The following is a 19,310-nucleotide window of genomic DNA, read 5'->3' as shown; positions in this document are numbered from 1 at the left end:
TATATATATATATATATATATATATATATGCAACAGAGTACTACTTAGCCATCAAAGAAAACTAAATCTTGCTATTTGCAACAGCATGGATGGAACTACAGGGTATTAAACTAAATGAAATAAGAGAAAGACAAATACCATATGATTTCACTCATATGTGGAATTTAAGAAACAAAACTGATGAACATAGGTCAAGGGCAAGAAAAATAAAATGAAAACAGAGAGGGAGGCAAACCATGGGAGACTTTTTAATTGTAGGAAACAAGCAGAGGGTTGCTGGAGGGGAGGAGAGTGGGGGTATAAGGTAATTGGGTGATGGGCATTAAGGAGGGCACTTGATGTGATGAGCATTGGGTGTTAGATGCCACTGATGTATCACTAAATTCTACCCCTGAAACTAATAATATAGTATATGTTACCTAAATTGAGTTTTAAATAAGAAATTTAAAAACAAGTCTTTGCAGTTATATATCTACTGACAAGAAAACCCATAATAAAGAAACAAAGCATGACATTTTTGTTCTCTGAATAAGTTAGCCAACCATATTTATTTGTTCAACATCATTCTTCTGTCATTTTTTTAAACCTGAAAATTAAAATTAATTGTTAGAAATATCTCTGTATGAATTACATGTGTTAGCAAGTTTCTTTTTTTAATCTTTTTTTAATTTAAATTCAATTAGCCAAGGTATCATTAGTTTCTGATATAATGTTCAATGATTCATTAGTTGAATATAACACCCAATGCTCATCATATCACATGCCCTCTTTAATTCCCATCACCCAGTTACCACATCCCCCCACCTAACTCCCTTTCACAACCATCAGTTTGTTTCCCAGAGTCAAGAGTCTTTCATGGTTTGTCTCCCTCTCGGATTTCTTCCCATTCAGTTTTCCCTCTCTTCCCCTATTGTCCTCTGCACTATTTCTTCTGTTCCATATGAGTGAAACCATATGATAATTGTCTTTCTCTGATTGACTTATTTCACTTAGCATAATACCCTCCAGTTCCATCCATGTTGATATAAATGGTAGATAGTCCTCCTTTCTGATGGCTGAGTAATAATCCATTGTATATATGAATCACCATCCATTCATCTGTTGAAGGACATCTTGGTTCCTTCCACGGTTTGGCAATTGTGGACATTGCTGCTATGAACACTGGGGTGCAGGTGCCCCTTTCTTTTCGCTACATCTGTATCTTTGGGGTAAATACCCAGTAGTGCAATTGCTGGGGCATAAGGTAGCTCTATTTTTAACGTCCTGAGGAACCTCCATACTGTTTTCCAGAGTGGCTGTACCAGCTTGCATTCCCAAGAACAATTTAAGAGGGCTCCCCTTTCTCCACATCCTCACCAACATTTGTTGCTCCCTGTCTTGTTAATCTTAGCTATTCTGACTGGTATAATGTGGTATCTCATTGTGGTTTTGATTTGTATTTCCTTGATGCTGAGTGATGTGGAGCATTTTTTTTCATGTGTCTGTTGGCTGTTTTTATGTTTTTGGAGAAGTGTTCATGTCTTCTGCCCATTTCTTGACTGGATTTTTTGTTCTTTGGGTGCTGAATTTGATAACTTCTTTGTAGATCTTGGATACCAGCCCTTTAACTGTATTGTCATTTGCAAATATTTTCTCCCATTCTGTAAGTTGCCTTTTAGTTTTGTTGGTTATTTCCTTTCCTATGCAAAATTTTTTATCATGAAGTCCGAATCGTTCATTTTTGCCTTTGTTTTCCTTGCCTTTAGAGACGTTTCTTGCAAAAAGTTGCTTTGTTCAAGGTCGAAGACGTTGCTGCCTGTGTTCTCCTCTAGGATTTTGATAGATTCCTGCCTACACATTTAGATCTTTCATCCATTTTGAGTTTATCTTTGTGTATGGCATAAGAAAATGGTCCAGTTTCATTCTTCTGCATGTGGCTGTCCAGTTTTCCCAGCACCATTTATTGAAGAGACGGTCCTTTTTCCATTGGATATTCTTTTCTGCTTTGTTGAAGAATAGTTGAGGGTCCATTTCTGGGCTCTCTGTTCTGTTTCATTGAAATATGTGTCTGTTTTTATGCCAGTACCATGCCGTCTTGATGATCACAGCTTTGCAATATAGCTCGAAGTCGAGAATTTTGATGCCTCTAGCTTTGGTATTCTTTTTCAACATTCCCCTGGCAATTTGGGGTCTTTCTGGTTCCATACAAATTTTATGATTTTTTTTGTTCCAGCTCTGTGAAAAATGCCAATCATATTTTGATAGGCATTCTATTGAATATGTAGATTGCTTTGGGCAGCATGCATTTTCACAATGTTTATTCTTCTAATCCATGAACATGGAATGTTTTTCCATCTCTTTGTGTCTTCTGCTATTTCTTTCATAAGCGTTCTGTAGTTTCTAGAGTATAGATCTTTTACCTCATTAGTTAGGTTTATTCCTAGGAGTATCTAATGGTTTTTGGTGCAATTGTGATTGGGATTGATTCCTTAATTTTTCTTTCTTTAGTCACATTGTTAGTGTATAGAAATGCAACTGATTTCTGTGCATTGATTTTGTATCCTGCCACATTGCTGAATTGCCGTATGAGTTCTAGCAATTTGGGGGTAGAGTCTTTTGGATTTTCCATAATGTATTATGTCATCTGCAAAGAGAGAGAGTTTGTCTTCTTTGCCAATTTGAATGCCTTTTATTTCTTTTTGTTGTCTGATTGTTGAGGCTAGGACTTCTAGTACTATGTTGAACAACAGTAGTGAGAGTGGGCATCCCTGTCGTGTTCCTGACCTTAAGGGGAAAGCTCTGAGTTTTTCCCTGTTCAGAATGATACTCGCTGTGGGCTTTTCATAGATGACTTTTATGATATTGAGGTATGTTCCCTCTATCCCTCTACTTTGAAGAGTTTTAATCAGGAAAGAATGCTCTATTTTGTCAAATGCTTTCTTTGTATCAATTGAGAGGATCATATGATCCTTGTCTTTTCTTTTATTAATGTGCTCTATCATGTTGATTGATTTGCAAATGTTGAACCACCCTTGCATCCCAGGAATAAATCCCACCTGGTCCTGGTGAATAATCCTTTTAATGTACTGTTGGATCCTATTGGCTAGGATCTTGGTGAGTATTTTGACATTCATGTTCATCAGGGATATTGGTCTGTAATTCTCCTTTTTGATGGGGTCTTTGTCTGGTTTTGGGATCAGGCCTCATAGAATGAGTTTGGAAGTTTTCCTTCCATTTCTATTTTTTGAAATAGCTTCAGAAGAATAGTAGTCGATCTTCTTTAAATGTTTGGTAGAATTCCCCTGGGAAGCCATGTGGCCCTGGACTCTTGTTTTTTGGGAGGTTTTTTGATTACTACTTCAATTTCCTTACTAGTTATTGGTCTGTTCAGATTGTCTATTTCTTCCTGTGTCAGTCTTGGTAGTTTATAAGTTTCCAGGAATGCATTCATTTCTTCCAGATTGCTTAATTTGTTTCCATGTAGTTGCTGGTAATAATTTCTAACAATTGTCTATTTCCTTGGTATTAGTCGATCTCTCCCCTTTCATTCATGATTTTACTAATTTAGGCCCTTTCTCTTTTGGGTAAGTCTGGCCAGAGGTTTATCGATCTTATTAATTCATCCAGAGAACCAGCTTCTGGTTTTGTTGATCTGTCCTACTGTTTTTCTGGCTTCTGTTTCACTGATTTCTGCTCTGATATTTATTATTTCTCTTCCCCTGCTTGGTTTAGGCTTTATTTGCTGTTCTTTCTCCAGGACTTTTAGGTATGGGGTTAGCTTGTGTATTTGGGATTTTTATGATTTTTTGAGAGAGGCTTGGATGGCTATGTACTTCCATCTTAGGACCATTGCTGTATCCTACAGGTTTTAAACTGATGTGTTTTCATTCTCATTAGTTTCAATGAATTGTTTACATTCTTTTTTAATTTCCTGGTTGACCCATTCATTCTTTTAGCAGATGTTCTTTAATCTCCAAGTGTTTGAGTTCCTTCTAATTTTCTTCTTGTGATTGAGTTCCAGTTTCACAGCATTGTGGTCTGAAAATATGCAGGGAGTAATCTCAATATTTTGGTATTGGTTGAGACTTGATTTGTGACCCAGTATGTGGTCTGTTCTGGAGAAAGTTCCATGTGCATTTGAGAAGAATGAGTAATCTGTTGTTTTAGGATATGGAATGTTCTGTATCTGTCTGTGAAGTCCATCTGGTCTAATGCCTCATTCAAAGCTCTTGTTTCTTTGTTGATCGTCTGCTTAGATGATCTGTCCATTGCTCTGAGTGGAGTATTGAAGTCCCCTACTATTAATGTATTATTATCATTGTGTTTCTTTACTTTGGTTATTAATTGTTTTATATAATTGGCTGCTCCTATGTTGGGGACAATAGATATTTACAATTGTTAGATCTTCTTGTTGGATAGACCTTTTAAGTATGATATAGTGTCCCTCCAAATCTCATACTGCAGTCTTTGGTTTAAAATCTAATTTTTTAATATGAGGATTGCTACCCCAGCTTTCTTTTGAGGTCCATTAGTATGGTAAATAGTTCTCTATCCCTTCACTTTTAATCGGAGGTGTCTTTAGGTTCAAAATGAGTCTCTCCTAGACAGCATATGGATGGGTCCTGCTTTTTAATCCAGTCTGATACTCTGTGTCTTTTCATTGGAGAATTCAACCCATGTACATTTAGAGTAACTATTGAAAGATACGAATTTGGTGCCATTGTATTGCCTGTAAAGCTCCTGTTTCTGTAGATTGTCTCTGTTACTTTCTGGTCTGTGTTACTCTTCGGGTCTCTCTTTGCATACAGAATCCCCCTTAATATTTCTTGCAGGGCTGGCTTGGTGGTCACATATTCTTTCTGTTTCTCTCTGTCCTGGATACTCTCTATCCCTCTTTCAGTTCTAAATGACAGCCTTGCTGGATAAAGTATTCTTGGCTGCATGTTCTTCTCATTGAGTACCCTGAATATATCTTGTCAGCCCTTTCTGGCTGTCCGGGTTTCTGTGGATAGGTTATTCTAATGTTCCTCCCTCCATATGTAAGAAATCTCTTCCCCCTGCCACTTTCAGGATAGCTTCTTTTTCTCTATGATTTGCAAGCTTCACTACTATATTTCAGGGTGTTGATCTATTTTTATTGATTTTGGGAGGGATCTTCTCTGCCTCTTGGACATGAATGCTTGTTCCTTCCCCAGTTTAGGGAAGTTCTCAGGCTTGATTTGCTCAAATACACCTTCAAGCCCCCTCTGTCTCTCCACCCACTCTTGGATCCCAATGATCTGATATTGGTTCTTTTCAATGTATCATTAAACTCTCTAAGTCTTTCTTCATGTGCTGTGAGTTGTTTTTCCCTCTTTTCTTTAATTTCCTTTAATTCCATCGCCTGTCCTCTAGATCACTTATTCTCTCTTCTACCTCATTGACCCTGACTGTAGAGTATCCAGTTTAGACTGCATCTCATTCATAGCATTTTTAAGTTCAGCCTGATTCGATCTTGTTTCCACTCTTACAGATTCTGTATTGTCACTTTATGCTTTTTTCAAGCCTAGCTATTAACTTTATGATTGCTTTCCTGAATTCTGTCTCTGACATCTTACTTAAATCCATATTGATTAGCTCTGTGGCAGAGAATACTGCTTCTTGTTCTTTTTTTGATGAGTTCTTCCTTCTAGTCATTCTGCCCAGAGAACGATGAGTGGGCAAATGAAGAGTCCAAAATATCAACCATGACCCAAGCAAAATGCACCCTGGAGCTCAATATACAATTTTCCCCTGGTGTTGGAATTTTACAGTTTTATGGGATCTATAGGCTTGTCATCCACCTGTTCTTCCAGTCTGTCTTCTGGGGTAGGGGCCTGCCACACTGTTTCTCAGTTATTCCTTCCTGGGTGGAATTGTCCCACTCCCTGTCAAGGGGGATGGACTCATTGCAAACTAGTCCTCTGTGTGGCTTTTTTTCCCTGGAGGCCTGGATCCCTTAGAGGATCAGAACAAAAATGGGCTGTGCCCATTCCTCTCTGGCTCAGAGCAGAAAGATTGCAGTCTGCCTTCTTTAACAAACCCTCTGGGACAAAGTCTCCACTTCTGTATGCACCCCAAACTGCAGCTTCCCATGGTGCACGCCCTCTGGAACTCTCTCAGAGGTAGTCCCAGGGGCCCTGGAGCGCCATGCCCTTTGTGACTTAAAACCACAAGCATCCAGGGGCTCACGCTCACACTCAAAGCTCCTGGATCATGTCTGGGTGCTGCCCTAATATCCTTTCTGGGCTGCTACCACCCTCTGAGCTTTTGTCCAGTCACAGGCACAGGTTCCATTCCTTTTCAGGCTGCTCAGGAAAAGAGCGATTATTGACTTGCTGGGCTCACGGTTTACAGCAGCCTGAGCTGAGAGTCCCCTCCTGGGCTTGCTGACCATAACCTGCTTCCTGGCTCCATTGCTTAGGCACTATACTGGTTCAGACACCCCCTTTTGCTTTGTGACTCCTCAGATCCCAAGACCACAATGCCCCACCTAGAATTCTGCCTTTTCATTTCCAGAGCCCCTTTCAGAGAGGATGTCATTCATTCCTTAGAATGAATTCCATAGGTTCCGATTTTGTGGTCTGGTGTTATATCACTTTCCAGGAGCCAGCTTATGGAGGCTCCCTCCCCCTTCTTGTTTATCTTCCAATATCTCCCTGTAGATTCACGACTCCGCATGTCCTACCTTGCAAAAAGCAGTCACTTTTTTGCTTGTAGAGATCCAGATATATATTCTTACATCTCAGGCAGATTTTGTGGGTATTCGAAATGGTTTGATAATCTAGCTAATTTCAGGGGACCAGTTGAAACGGGGTCCCCTACTCTGCCATCTTGCCTCTGTCATATGTTGGCAAGTTTCTTATGGCTTCCATCGTAATTGGTTTTAGTAGCAAAAAAAAAAATGTTGAAAATATTCCTGATAATGTTATATGAAAAATAGGTAACTCTTTTAGGTAGGTGCTAAGTTTATCAGTTGGTTTATGTGTAGCACCACATTAGGGGAGAGCCTCTTCCACCAGTGGGCTTAGGGTAGATTTTTCAGAGAGCCCTTGAATGATGTGTAATGTGCAGTGGGAATTTATATTCTGTGTAGAAGGAACACTGTGAGCAGAGACGGCCTCTGAGAGAGCCAGTCATGTCTGTACTGAATGCACAGACCATGGTACATGGTCTAGAGAAGAGTCAGTGGCATGGCCACATACCCTCAGGCAGGTGAGCTAGGCCAGGTTATCAGGATCCATATAGAGGGTGCGGCTCATTTGTTGAGCAGTAGGGAGCCACTGATGGGTGCTAGGTGGAATGACGTGATCCAATTTGCTCTATAGAAAGTCCTTCTAGGAAGCACTGCAAATGTGGAACTGCAACAGGGCCTGTGTTCCTCAGGGTCACACTTGATTTCTACCTCCTGGGGCTGCTGTAACAAGGGTACCACAAACTGGGCAGCTTAAACAACAGAAACTTACTGTCTCATGGTTCTGCAAGCCAGAAGTTTGATATCAGGATATTGGTAAGGATGGTTCCTTTTGAGAGCTCTGAGGGAGAATATGTTCCAGGCCTCTCTCCCAGGTTATGGTGGCCACAAGCATTTTTTGGCAAATGGATGGTATTTTTCAAGTCTTCACACTGGCTTTCCTCTCAGCATCTGTTTTAGTATGTACCAATTTTCTCTTTTAATAAGGACATTGTCATTAGATTAGAGCCCACTGTAATGACCTCTCTTAACTTGATAATCTTCAAAGACCCTATTTCTAAATCAGGTCATGTTTATAGATGCTCGGAGTTAGTACTTGAGCATCTTTTTGGAGGACACAGTTCAACCCATAATGCTTGGGGTCACACGTGATTTCTGGCTCCTGAGTGCTGACTTGATGGCTACCAAAAAGGGAACTGTTGTCTTTATTTTGGGATGATTTCTTTGTAGGCTGGGAGTGGGTAAGCAGGTTGACAAGGAAGCATACTGAACTTGTTGACAAATGTGGATGTGAGGTGCCTCTGAGATGTCACTGGGAGATTCCCTGGGGCTTGTGCATTTCCAGAGCTCAGGAATGACCAGGGAAATGGGTTCCAAAAGGAAATGTTCCGGATGGCCATTGTCTTTTTTTTTTTAATTTTTAAATTCAATTTAGCTAACATATACTGTATTATAAGTTTCAGGGCTAGAATTTAGCGATACATCAGTTGGATGTAACACCCAGTGCTCATTACATCACGTGCCCTCCTTAATGCCTGTCACCCAATTACCCCATCCCCCCAACCACCTCCCCTCCAGCAGCCCTGTTTGTTTCCTACAGTTAAGAGGCTCTTATGGTTTGCCTCCCTCTCTGTTTCCATCTTATTTTATTTTCCTTTCCCTTACTCTATTCATCAGTTTTGTTTCTTAAATAACACATTTAAGTGAGATCATATGGTATTTGTCTTTCTGAATGACATGTTTGCTTAGCATAATATCCTCTAGTTCCATCCTTGTCATTGCAAATGGCAAGATTTCATTCTTTTTTTTTTTTTAAGATTTTATCTGACAGAGAGAGAGAGAGAGCACAAGCAGGGGGAGTGGCAGACAGAGGCAGAGGGAGAAGCAGGCTCCCCACAGAGCAGGGGGAGCCTGCTGTGGGACTTGATCCCAGGATGCTGGGATCATGACCTGAGCCGAAGGCAGTTGCCTAAACAACTGAGCCACCCAGGCACCCTGCAAGATTTCATTCTTTTGGATGGCTGAGTAATATTCCATTGTATGTATATATACACCACATTTTCTTTATCCATTCATCTAGAGAGTCCTTTGTCTTACGGAAAGAAAGATTAGAACTTGTGTTTACATTTATTATTAAAATTTCAACTTTATTTTCCTTATTATTTTTTTAAGTTTTTATTTAAATTCCAGTTAGTTAAAATAAAGTGTATTATTAGTTTTAGGTGTACAATTTATTGATTCAGCACTATATACAACACCCAGTGCTAATCACAAGCACACTCCTTAATCCCCATCATCTGTTTAACCCATCCCTCTGCCCACTACCCCTCTGGTAGCCATCAGTTTATTCTCCATAGTTAAGAGTGTGTTTCTTGGTTTTCTTCCCTTTTTTTCCCTACTATGTTCATTTGTTTTGTTTCTTAAATCCACATATGAGTGAAATCATATGGTGTTTGTCTTTCCCTGACTCATTTCACTTAGCATAATACTCTCAAGCTCTATCCACACTGTTGCAAATGGCAAGTTTTCATTCTTTTTTATGTCTAAGTAATACTGCCATATATATATACACACACATATACAGATACATATATGTATGTGTATACACACACACACCCCCCACAACTTCTTTATCCATTCATCAGTCAGTGGACACGTGGGATGTTTCCATAATTTGGCTGTTGTTGATCATGCTGCTATAAACATCGGGGTGCATGTATCCCTTCAAATCTGTACTTTTGTATTCTTTGAGTAAATACCTAGTAGTGCAGTTGCTGGATTGTAGGGTCGTTCTATTTTCAACTCTTTGAGGAACCTCCATACTATTCTCCAGAGTGGCCACACCAGTTTGATTCCCACCAACACATCTTTCTTTGCATCCTCGCCAACATCTGTTGTTTCCTGAATTAATTTTATCCATTCTGACAGGTGTGAGGTGGTATGTTGTCATGGTTTTGATTTGTATTTCCCTGATGATGAGTGTTGTTAAGCATCTTTTCGTGTGTCTGTTAGCCATCTATTCATGTTTTCTGCACATTTTTTAACTGGATTATTTTTGGGGTGTTTTTATAAGTTATTTTTATATTTTGGATACTAGCCCCTTATTAGATGTGCCATTTGCAAATATATTCTCCCATTCCATAGGTTACCTTTTAGTTTGTTGATTGTTTACTGCTGTGTGGAAGCTTCTTATCTTGACAAAGTCCCAGTAGTTCATTTTTGCTTTTACTTCCCTGCCTTAGGAGACATATCTAGTAAGAAGTTGCTATGGCCAGTGTCATGGATGTTACTGCCTCTGTTTTTCTGTAGGAATTTGATGGTTTCCTGTCTCACATTTAGGTCGTTCATGCATTTCAAATTTATTTTTGTGTATGATATAAGAAAGTGGCCCAGTTTCATTCTTCTGCATGTTGCTCATTTTCCCAACATCATCTGTTGAACAGACATTCTTTTTCCAAATGAATATTCTTCCCTGCTTTGTCGAAGATTAGTTGATTATAGGGTTGAGGGTCCATTTCTGGGTTCTGTGTTCTGTTCCACTGATCTACATGTCTGTTTTTATGCCAGTACCATACTGTCTTGTTGACTGCAGCTTTGTCATATAGATTGAACTCTGGACTTATGATGCCCCCAGCTTTGCTTTTATTTTTCAACATTCCTTTGGCTATTTGGGGTCTTTTCTGGTTCCATACAAATTTTAGGATTGTTTGTTGTAGTTCTGTGAAAAATGCTGGTGGTGTTTTGATAGGAATTGCGTTGAATGTATAGATTGCTTTGGTTTAAATTGACTCTTTAACATATGTGTTCTTCCTATCCGTGAGCATGGAATCTTTTTCCAATTCTTTGTGTCATCTTCAATTTCTTTCATAAGTGTTTTATAGTTTTCAGAATACAGATCCATTACCTCTTTCGTTAGGTTTATTTCTAGTTATGTGGTTTTTGGTACAATTATAAATGGATCAATTCCTTGATTTCTTCCTCTGCGGCTTCATTTATTGGTGTATAGAAATGCAACAGATTTCTGTATGTTGATTTTGTATTCTGTGACTTTGCTGAATTTGTCTATCAGTTTTAGCAATTTTTTGGTAGAGTCTTTTGGGTTTTCTATATACAGTATCATGTCATCTGCAGATAATGAAAGTTTGACTCCTTCCTTGCCAGTGTGGATGCCTTTTATTTCTTTTTGTTGTCTGATTGCTGTGGCTAGGACTTCCAGTATGGTGTTAAATAACAGTGGTGAGAGTGGACATCCCTGTCTTGTTACTACCATAGATGAAAAGGTCTCAGTTTTTCCCCACTGAGGATATTAGCTGTGGGATTTTTGCAGATGTCCTTTATGATGTTGAGGTATGTTTCTTCTAATCCTACTTTGTTAAGGGTTTTTATCATGAAGAGATGTTGTACTTTGTCAAATGCTTTTTCTGCATCTATTGAAAGGATTTTCTTTTATTATTGTGTATCGCATTGATTGACTTGCAAATATTGAACCACCTTGCGGCCCAGAAATAAATCCCACTTGATCGTGGTGAATGATTCTTTTAATGTGCTGTTGAATTCATTTTTCTCGTATTTTACTGAGAATTTTTACATCCATGTTCATCAGGTATTTGGCCTCTAGTGCTCTTTTTTAATGGAGTCTTTGGTTTGGGTTAAAATTTCAACTTTAATTTATTGGTTATACAGATCTTCCTTGACTTAGGATGAAGTTACATCCCAGTAAACCCATCATAAGTTGAAACTATCATAAGCTGAAAACGCATGTAGTACACTTAATTTGCCAAACATCATAGTTTAACTTCACCTACCTTAAATGTGCTTAGAGCCCTTATGTCAGCCTCTAGTTGGGCAAAATCATACACAAAGCCTATTTTATAATAAAGTGCTGAATATGTCATGTAATTTAATGAATGCTGTACTGAAAGTGAAAACCAGAACAGATATATGAGTGCAGTATGGTCTTAAGTGTATCATTTGTTCACCCTTGTGATTGCATAGCTGACTGGGAGCTGCAGGTGCTGCTTGCCCCTGTGCAGCATTTCGGGAGTATCATCCCGCCCATCGCAAGCTCAGGAAAAGATACAAATTCAAAATACAGTTTCTACTGAAAGCATACTGCTTTTACAGCATCATAAAAGTCCAAAAATCTTAAGGTGAACCATTGTAAGTCAGGGACTGTCTGTAATTTAATAATAAAGTTTGTATTTGTAAATTATAAATCAACCAGTAGACATATATGGAGAGTGTTCAGACTTTTTTTTACTTATGGGGTGCATAAACAAAAAAGATTTGAGAGCACACAGATTTAAGCTGTAAGAGAATCCCTGAGGAAGCATATTTAATAAAAAACGAAGCAGCAAAGGTTAAGAAGATAGGTAGCTTGAATTATACTTTAGTCTGTTCTTTTACATCAAAATAGCTTTTTCATGAAATTTCTAAAATAAACTAAATGGAATTTAGTGTATGGATGCATTTTATTTAGATTTCATAGATCTTGGGCAAATGAAGTCTATAACATAGTGACTTCTATAAGAATAAATGAAAAAAAATTAGCCACATGCACCTGCCTAATTTTTGTGTTCTCATTTTTCATATACCCTATGCATTTGCATAAAATAACAGAATTCTCTAGAGCCACATATTATTCATATGGGACAAGATTGATATAGAATACTTTCATTTTGATTTTTAAGAGCATAGTTATATCACATTATCAATGAAGAAAACACCAGTAATCCATTTCCTTTGAATTGGGGTTTCAGGGACCCATGAGGAGAGAATTCAACAGAGAATCTGATCTGATTAAGAAGAGTAATTGCAGGAATTTACATCTGTTTCAGATTTAGGTCAAGTCATAATATTAAATTTAGCTGATGAAAGACTTTTTTTTTTAAGATTTTTATTTATTTTAGAGAGAGATACAGAGACGGAGAGCATAAGCGGGGGGGCAGGCAGAGGGAGAGGCGGAGAGAGAATACCAAGCAGACTCCATTGTGAGCATAGAGCCCAACATGGGGCTCGATCCCAGGACCCCGAGATCATGACCTGAGCTGAAACCAAGAGTGGGACGCTTAACTGACTGAGCCACCCAGGTGCCCCTGGAGGACAGATTCTTGAAATAATATTTTGGTTATTCAAAACAATTTTTTGATCTTTGACTTTTAAATTCTCTTGTAGGTCTTTCGCCCTTATGCGAAGTACTGGCTAAGTCCCTTGCTGCAGCTGGTAGTTTCTGAAAATAATGGAGGAGAAGGAATTCACTATATGGTGGTTGAGATAGTGGTTACTGTTCTTTCATGGACAAGATTAGCTACTCCTGTGGTAAGAATGGATACATCTTTTATGCAGTACTATATATCAGTCTCTTGCTGATATAAACGGAATTTATGACAAACTTCTCTTAATGACAAGAGTCATCATTTTTAGCATTAATTGTCATATTGCTGTGGTGCTGCTATACTAAATGGCCTCATATTGCTTTAGTTCTCTTTTCTTTTGTGTCTGCTTTTGATAATTCCTCTGACTTTGTTTTTATGTTTAAGCTATCAGGTGTTTTTTGTTTGTTGCTTTTCTCAGAGCTTGGAAACTAGATAACTGATTTATTAAAATAAGTGTGAAATAAATGTCAGTAGGCCCTGAATATGAGGTCCTGAAAAATTCTGCTAAAACTAATGTCCGTGGATTTTTTGGCATTTGTTTTGCCAGCTTACCTACTTCCCTAATGTCTCTAGCCCATTAATGGTTGAGATTGCCAAAGAAAAGAGTACCAGGTGAATGATACTGTGTCATACGGAGGCAGTCTTGTGGCTTCCCCCAGTACAGATTCGTGTGTGCTGGAGCTTTGCCCATCACTTAAAAACTGTAGCACAAAAGGTTTCATATAATAGTATCCTAGAAACATTCCTTAATAAACATAATATAGAGTCATAGAGTTTTTACATGTGTCTATATCTGGATGTGTCTGTCTTATTTCACAGTAAACCGAATTTAGATTTCTTAGCTTTAATGTGATAAAATAATTTGTATTCTGCTAATAACATGAAAAAATTGTGAGTGTGTAGTTTAACTTAGGAACCATTGGGAAAGATTGAGTTCAATGTCAGGTGCTTGGCTGAGCTTGAGAGACTGAACTGCTAGGTGTCAGAATAGCTGCATAAAGCAACAGTGAGTCAAAGTGAGAATCAAGTGAAGCCTTTAATCATTTATTGTGGTAGTACAAGCAAGAGGCTAAAGCCAGAGGAAGCGTTGACTCCCCTTGTCTGTTTCCCCCATGGAACATTACAACATGGTCTGGTCTGATCGAGGTTCAGGTGGATTAGCACAGATCTGGGTGTCATCTTACTGTTGAGGGAGCCCTGAATTAAAGGCTCAGCAGTTTTATGGGACCCTGGAGTTGAGAGGAGGGTGAGGGGGAGGGGACGGGAATGGAAAAGCCCTGGGGACTGAATCAGCAAAGGGAAAAGTGTTTTCAGAGTTGCCCTTCCTCCCTGTAAGGAGGTCTCAGCAGAGACCCCTAAAGAAGATAAAGAGACCAAGGAATGAAGGTGCCTGGGCTAGGAATGCAAACATGTGACACAGCATGACCATTCTGGGGGGTACAGGTCATGGATGGCTAGGGGTCTAACTGCAGCTACCCTTGGAGACTGCAGAGCACTGGCTGTGTTCCAGCCTGGTGCATGAGGGCATCTTGCCCATGAGGCCTGCCAAGTAAAGCCTTTTTCACTGCCTGTGGTTGGAACTGAAAAATCACCCATAGGCTTTTCATCAGAATCCGGAAGCCTCAGTAGACTGGCGGATTTCTTTTATAAATGGACTTTTGGATTAAAAAAATGCTTTTCTAAGCATTCCATGCTCATGGATTGGAAGAACAAATAATGTTAGAATGTCTATACTACCCAAAGCAGTCTCCACATTTAATGCAATCGCTACTGCATTAAACAATGCCAACAATCCTAAAATTCGTATGGAACCACAAAAGACCCCAAATAGCCAAAGCACTTCTGAAAAAGAAAAACAAAACTGGAGGCATCACAATCCTGGACTTTAAGCTCTTTTACAAAGCTGTAATCATCAAGACAGTATGGTATTAGCACAAAAACAGACACATAGATCAATGGAATAGAATAAAGAACCCAAAAATGGACCTTCAAATCTATGGTCAACCAATCTTCGACAAGGCAGGAAAGAATATCCATGGAGAAAAGTCTCTTCAGCAAATGGTTTTGGGAACATTGGACAGCCACATGCAGAAGAATGAAACTGGACCACTTTCTTACACTATACACAGAAATAAATACACTTCCATCAAAATGGATGGAAGACCTTAATGTGAGACCAGAAACCATCAAAATCCTAGAGGAGAACACAGGCAGGAACCTCTTTGACCTCTGCTGTAGCAGCCTCTTACTAGATACATCACCACAGGCAAGGGTGGGACCTCATCAAGATAAAAAGCTCTGCACAGTGAAGGAAACAATCAACAAAACTAAAAGGCAGCCTGTGGAATGGGAGAAGATATTTGCAAACAACGTATCTGATAAAGGACTAATATCCAAAATCTACAAAGAACTTATAAAACTCAACACCCAAAAAACAAATAATTCAGTCAAGAAATGGGCAGAAGACATGAGTAGACACTTTTCCAAAGAAGACATGCAGATGGCCAACAGACACATGAAAAGATGCTCAACATCACTCATCATTAGGGATATACAAATCAAAACCACAACGAGATAGCACCTCACACCAGTCAGAAGGGCTAAAATTAACAACTCAGGAAACAGATGTTGGCAAGGATGCAGAGAAAGAAGAACTTCTTAGTGTTGGTGGGAATGCAAACTAGTGCAGCCACTCTGGAGAACAATATGGAGGTTCCTCAAAGAGCTGAAAATAGAACTACCCTACAATCCAGCAGTTGCACTACTAGGTATTTACCCAAAGGATATAAAAATACAGATTTGAAGGGATACGTGCACTCCAGTGTTCATAGCAGCATTATCAATAGTAGCCAAACTATGGAGAGAGCCCAAATGTCCATCGGCTGATGAATGGAGATACATATATACAATGGAATATTACTCAGCCATCAAAAAGAATGAAAACTTGCCATTTGCAACAGCATGGATGGAGCTAGAGTGTATTATGCTAAATGAAATAAGTCAGTCAGAGATAGACAAATACCATGTAACTCATATGTGGAGTTTAAGAAACCAAAAACAGATAAACATATGCAAAGGGGGGAAAGAAAAAAGGAGAAAGGGAAACAAGCCATAACTATAGAGAAGAAACTGAAGGTTGATGGAGAGAGGTGGGTGGGGGATGGGCTACGTGGGTGATGAGTATTAAGGAGGGCACTTTTATGATGTTATTTGTAAGTGATTGATTAATCACTGAATTCTACTCCAGAAACCAATATTGCACTGTATGTTCACTACCTAAAATTTAAATTTAAAAAAATGCTTTTGCTAAGTGAAATAAGTCAATCAAAGAAAGTCAGTTATCATATGGTTTCACTTATATGTGGAACATAAGGTATAGTGCGGAGGACCACAGGGGAAGGGAGAGAAAACTGAATGGGAAGAAATCAGAGAGGGAGACAAACCATGAAGGACTCTGGGAAACAAATGGAAGGTTACAGAAGGTAGGGGGCTGGAGGGATGGGTAACAGTGACGGGTATTAAGGAGGGCATGTGTGGTGATGAGCACTGGGTGTTATAAGCAACTAACGAATCGTTGAACACTACATCAAAAACCAATGATGTATTATATGTTGGCTAATTTGAACATAATACAAAAATATAACAAAAAATAGTTTTAAAAAAGTGCTTTTCCAGAATGGAATACTGCATATTAATATAGAGTTTCTGTACCTTTTTAGGGTGTCCCTAAAGACGAAGTATTGGCAAACCGATTGCTTCATTTCCTAATGGAACATGTTTTTCATCAAAAAAGAGCTGTGTTTAGACATAACCTTGAAATTATAAAAACCCTTGTTGAATGCTGGAAGGATTGTTTATCTATCCCTTACAGGTATAAATTTACTAGATTTTGCAGTATCCTTTATACATTTTTAAAATGTAGCATGTTTAAATGGTGATTACAGTGAAATTTAATTACTTGATAGAAAAAGGAAGATAATTTGAAATCAAATCATTTGTAAGGGTATAATATTGCTACTAGTAAAATTATAACCCACAAAGTTTGATACTAGAAGCAACGGTGGACAGGTTACTGCCTCCAGGTGGCCCCTGCTCCATCTCCCAGCTCACCTCTGGCTTTGCTCACACAATGGGGATGTGGGGTGCCCTCTGCCTTTCACTGTCCCAGCCCAAGGGTAGACTATAAGACTTCTCTTTGATTCCTTTTAGCACAGCCTGAGGCAAGCTAAAATTTGCCTAAGATTTCAGTATCACCTAAGGGAGAATTGGGGCAAAATTAGATCGTAAGAAATATAGACCTGTCTGTGTTGCACAGCTAGAATAACTTGAATGCGTAAAAGAGGGTATTAGCAAGAAGGGCGTTAGACGTAGGGAAAGACAAAGGATTTCTTACCCTGAAAATTAGCCATAGAAAATTTTATATCTTCTTGCTGCTTATTTTACTATATGATAACCTATATTGTTCTTTATGCTTATGTTTCAGGTTAATATTTGAGAAGTTTTCCAGTCAGGATCCTAATTCTAAAGACAATTCAGTAGGAATTCAATTATTAGGCATTGTAATGGCCAATAATTTGCCTCCCTATGACCCAGAATGTGGCATAGAGAGCATAAAGTGAGTATTGAGGAGTTTTGGCTTTGCTTCTTTTTTAGGTTAAAGTATAGATGAATTGGATTGACGGACTGGAGTGTGGTCTAATTTTGATAAATGTAAGGACCTAGACCCATGTTAAAAATATTTCTACCAAAATTTAGGTGGTTGGGCTTAGAGGTCATTTGGGAGCAGAAATATGTTAATGGAGTGAATGAGGAAAGTTCAGTTTTTCAAAATTAGTGTAATTTTTTTCTAGTGTGATTTAGCAAATAGGAAGTGTTAGGTATTTCCTAAAGTCATATTTTCAGCATTTGCTCTGAAAGCGACATGAACTCTGTGGACCATTCATGACCGGATCATGACCTGAAATGGATGCCTGGACATTGTGCTGCCTTGTCGCTCTACTTCTACTATAGCTGCAGCCTCTGCTCCCTCTATCAGGACCCTTTGTGGGTGGGGGTGGATGCCGCCCAATGTCAGGGGCAGGGGGTTGCTAGTAAGATAATCCTGTACCATCATGGAATGGAACTTCATTGCCCTACTATTTCAGGATTTTTGAAAAGTCAGCGTTCACGTCATGGTTACTGGAGATTTCAGCATGTCCCTTCTGAGCTTTTCCCGTTACTTTGGAAGTGTCCCACTCTGGTTGGTCCTCCTGTGTTAGCCTCCCGGCACCAGTTGCACCAATCACCTGGTATCATAGACAGACATGTGGCTCCATACAGAGTTAGTGGGAAATAGTTTACTTTTAGACAAATTACCATTTTTGAGCTTTGATTCCCCCAATGACAGCCAAACTGGAGGCTAACGTGATGTGGCCTCGAGTCTGGGGGCACTGCACTGGTGCTCACTCTCCTCATTTTATTGTCCTCCTCTTGTCATAGCAGATGGTTTTCAAGGGTTGTCAGTAAATCATGATATTGGATAGTAGCTTTCTTTTTACTACAGTTTTTATAGCATCCAGCATTGTGTTTTGCTTTGACTACAGCAGGTCCTCTGTGATTGAACTGTGGACTTTAATGTGCCTTCCAGGTCATGATGTCAGAGCCTTAAGTACATCTTCATATATGTTTTCACACAAATAATTTCAATCATGTTTTATGTTTCATATTTTCTCAATTTGTGCTATTAATGTGGTACGAGGAGCAAAGTTGTTATATTTTTATGTCAACAGAATGTAGTATTGTGCACGTTTATTTTCTGTATTTGTTACAGATACTTTCAAGCTTTGGTCAGTAATATGTCCTTTGTAAAATATAAAGAGGTATATGCAGCAGCAGCAGAAGTTCTAGGACTTACTCTTCGATATATTACCAAGAAAGAAAATGTGAGTGTATTATACAATTTTAAATAAATACTTCTTTTTCAGTTTTGACTTACCATAACCCTTGTTATTTATATCCTCAATAAGATAATAAACGAAAGTGGGCATTCTGCATTTATTAATACTCCACTCTTCCCTACTGTATACAGTGCTCAGGGGTTTTTTTAGATTTTTATTTGTCAGAGATCGAGAGAGCACACACAATCAAGGGGAACGGCAGGCAGAGGGAGAAGCAGGCTCCCCACTGAGCAAGGAGCCTGATGTGGGACTCGATCCCAGGACCCTGGAATCATGATGTGGGTCAAAGGCAGACACTTAACCGACTGAGCCAGCCAGGCATCCTCAGTGCTCAGTATTTTTTAAAGAGGACATAGGATTTTTTTAAACACTTGGAAACTTGGTAAACATTTAAAGATTGGTAACTTTTTATTGTGAAAGTCAGGATATGAGTACTTAACCAGCTTTCATTCCTCTGAAGGTAGTGTCAGGATTTCCTTTTGGAGAAAATTATTCTGTTAGATAATTGCTGTGGTTAGTTAGGGCTAA

The 19,310-nt window shown here is 38.9% G+C and overlaps 1 protein-coding gene across 5 annotated transcripts in view; it reads left to right on the top strand.

Annotated features, from left to right (window-relative positions):
- The window catches only part of PRKDC (protein kinase, DNA-activated, catalytic subunit), a 232,649-nt gene that overhangs the window by 120,575 nt on the left and 92,764 nt on the right, over positions 1-19,310 (top strand). For all 5 annotated transcript variants that reach the window (XR_003207910.2, XM_025870579.2, XM_073892755.1 and 2 more), the window contains 4 exons: positions 12,866-13,009; positions 16,566-16,717; positions 17,330-17,461; positions 18,656-18,767. Coding sequence is in view for 4 of the 5 variants with exons in the window: in XM_025870579.2 (XP_025726364.2) it covers positions 12,866-13,009; positions 16,566-16,717; positions 17,330-17,461; positions 18,656-18,767 (540 nt within the window). In the remaining variant the exon portion in view is untranslated. The remainder of the gene's footprint in view (positions 1-12,865; positions 13,010-16,565; positions 16,718-17,329; positions 17,462-18,655; positions 18,768-19,310) is intronic.

This window comes from Callorhinus ursinus, unplaced genomic scaffold (assembly GCF_003265705.2).
Source record: "Callorhinus ursinus isolate GAN/ISIS: 27379988/994484 unplaced genomic scaffold, GSC_fseal_2.0 scaffold5, whole genome shotgun sequence".
NCBI lineage: Eukaryota > Metazoa > Chordata > Mammalia > Carnivora > Otariidae > Callorhinus > Callorhinus ursinus.
Note: the sequence above shows the minus strand (reverse complement) of the source record. Positions and strands in the feature narration are given on the sequence as shown.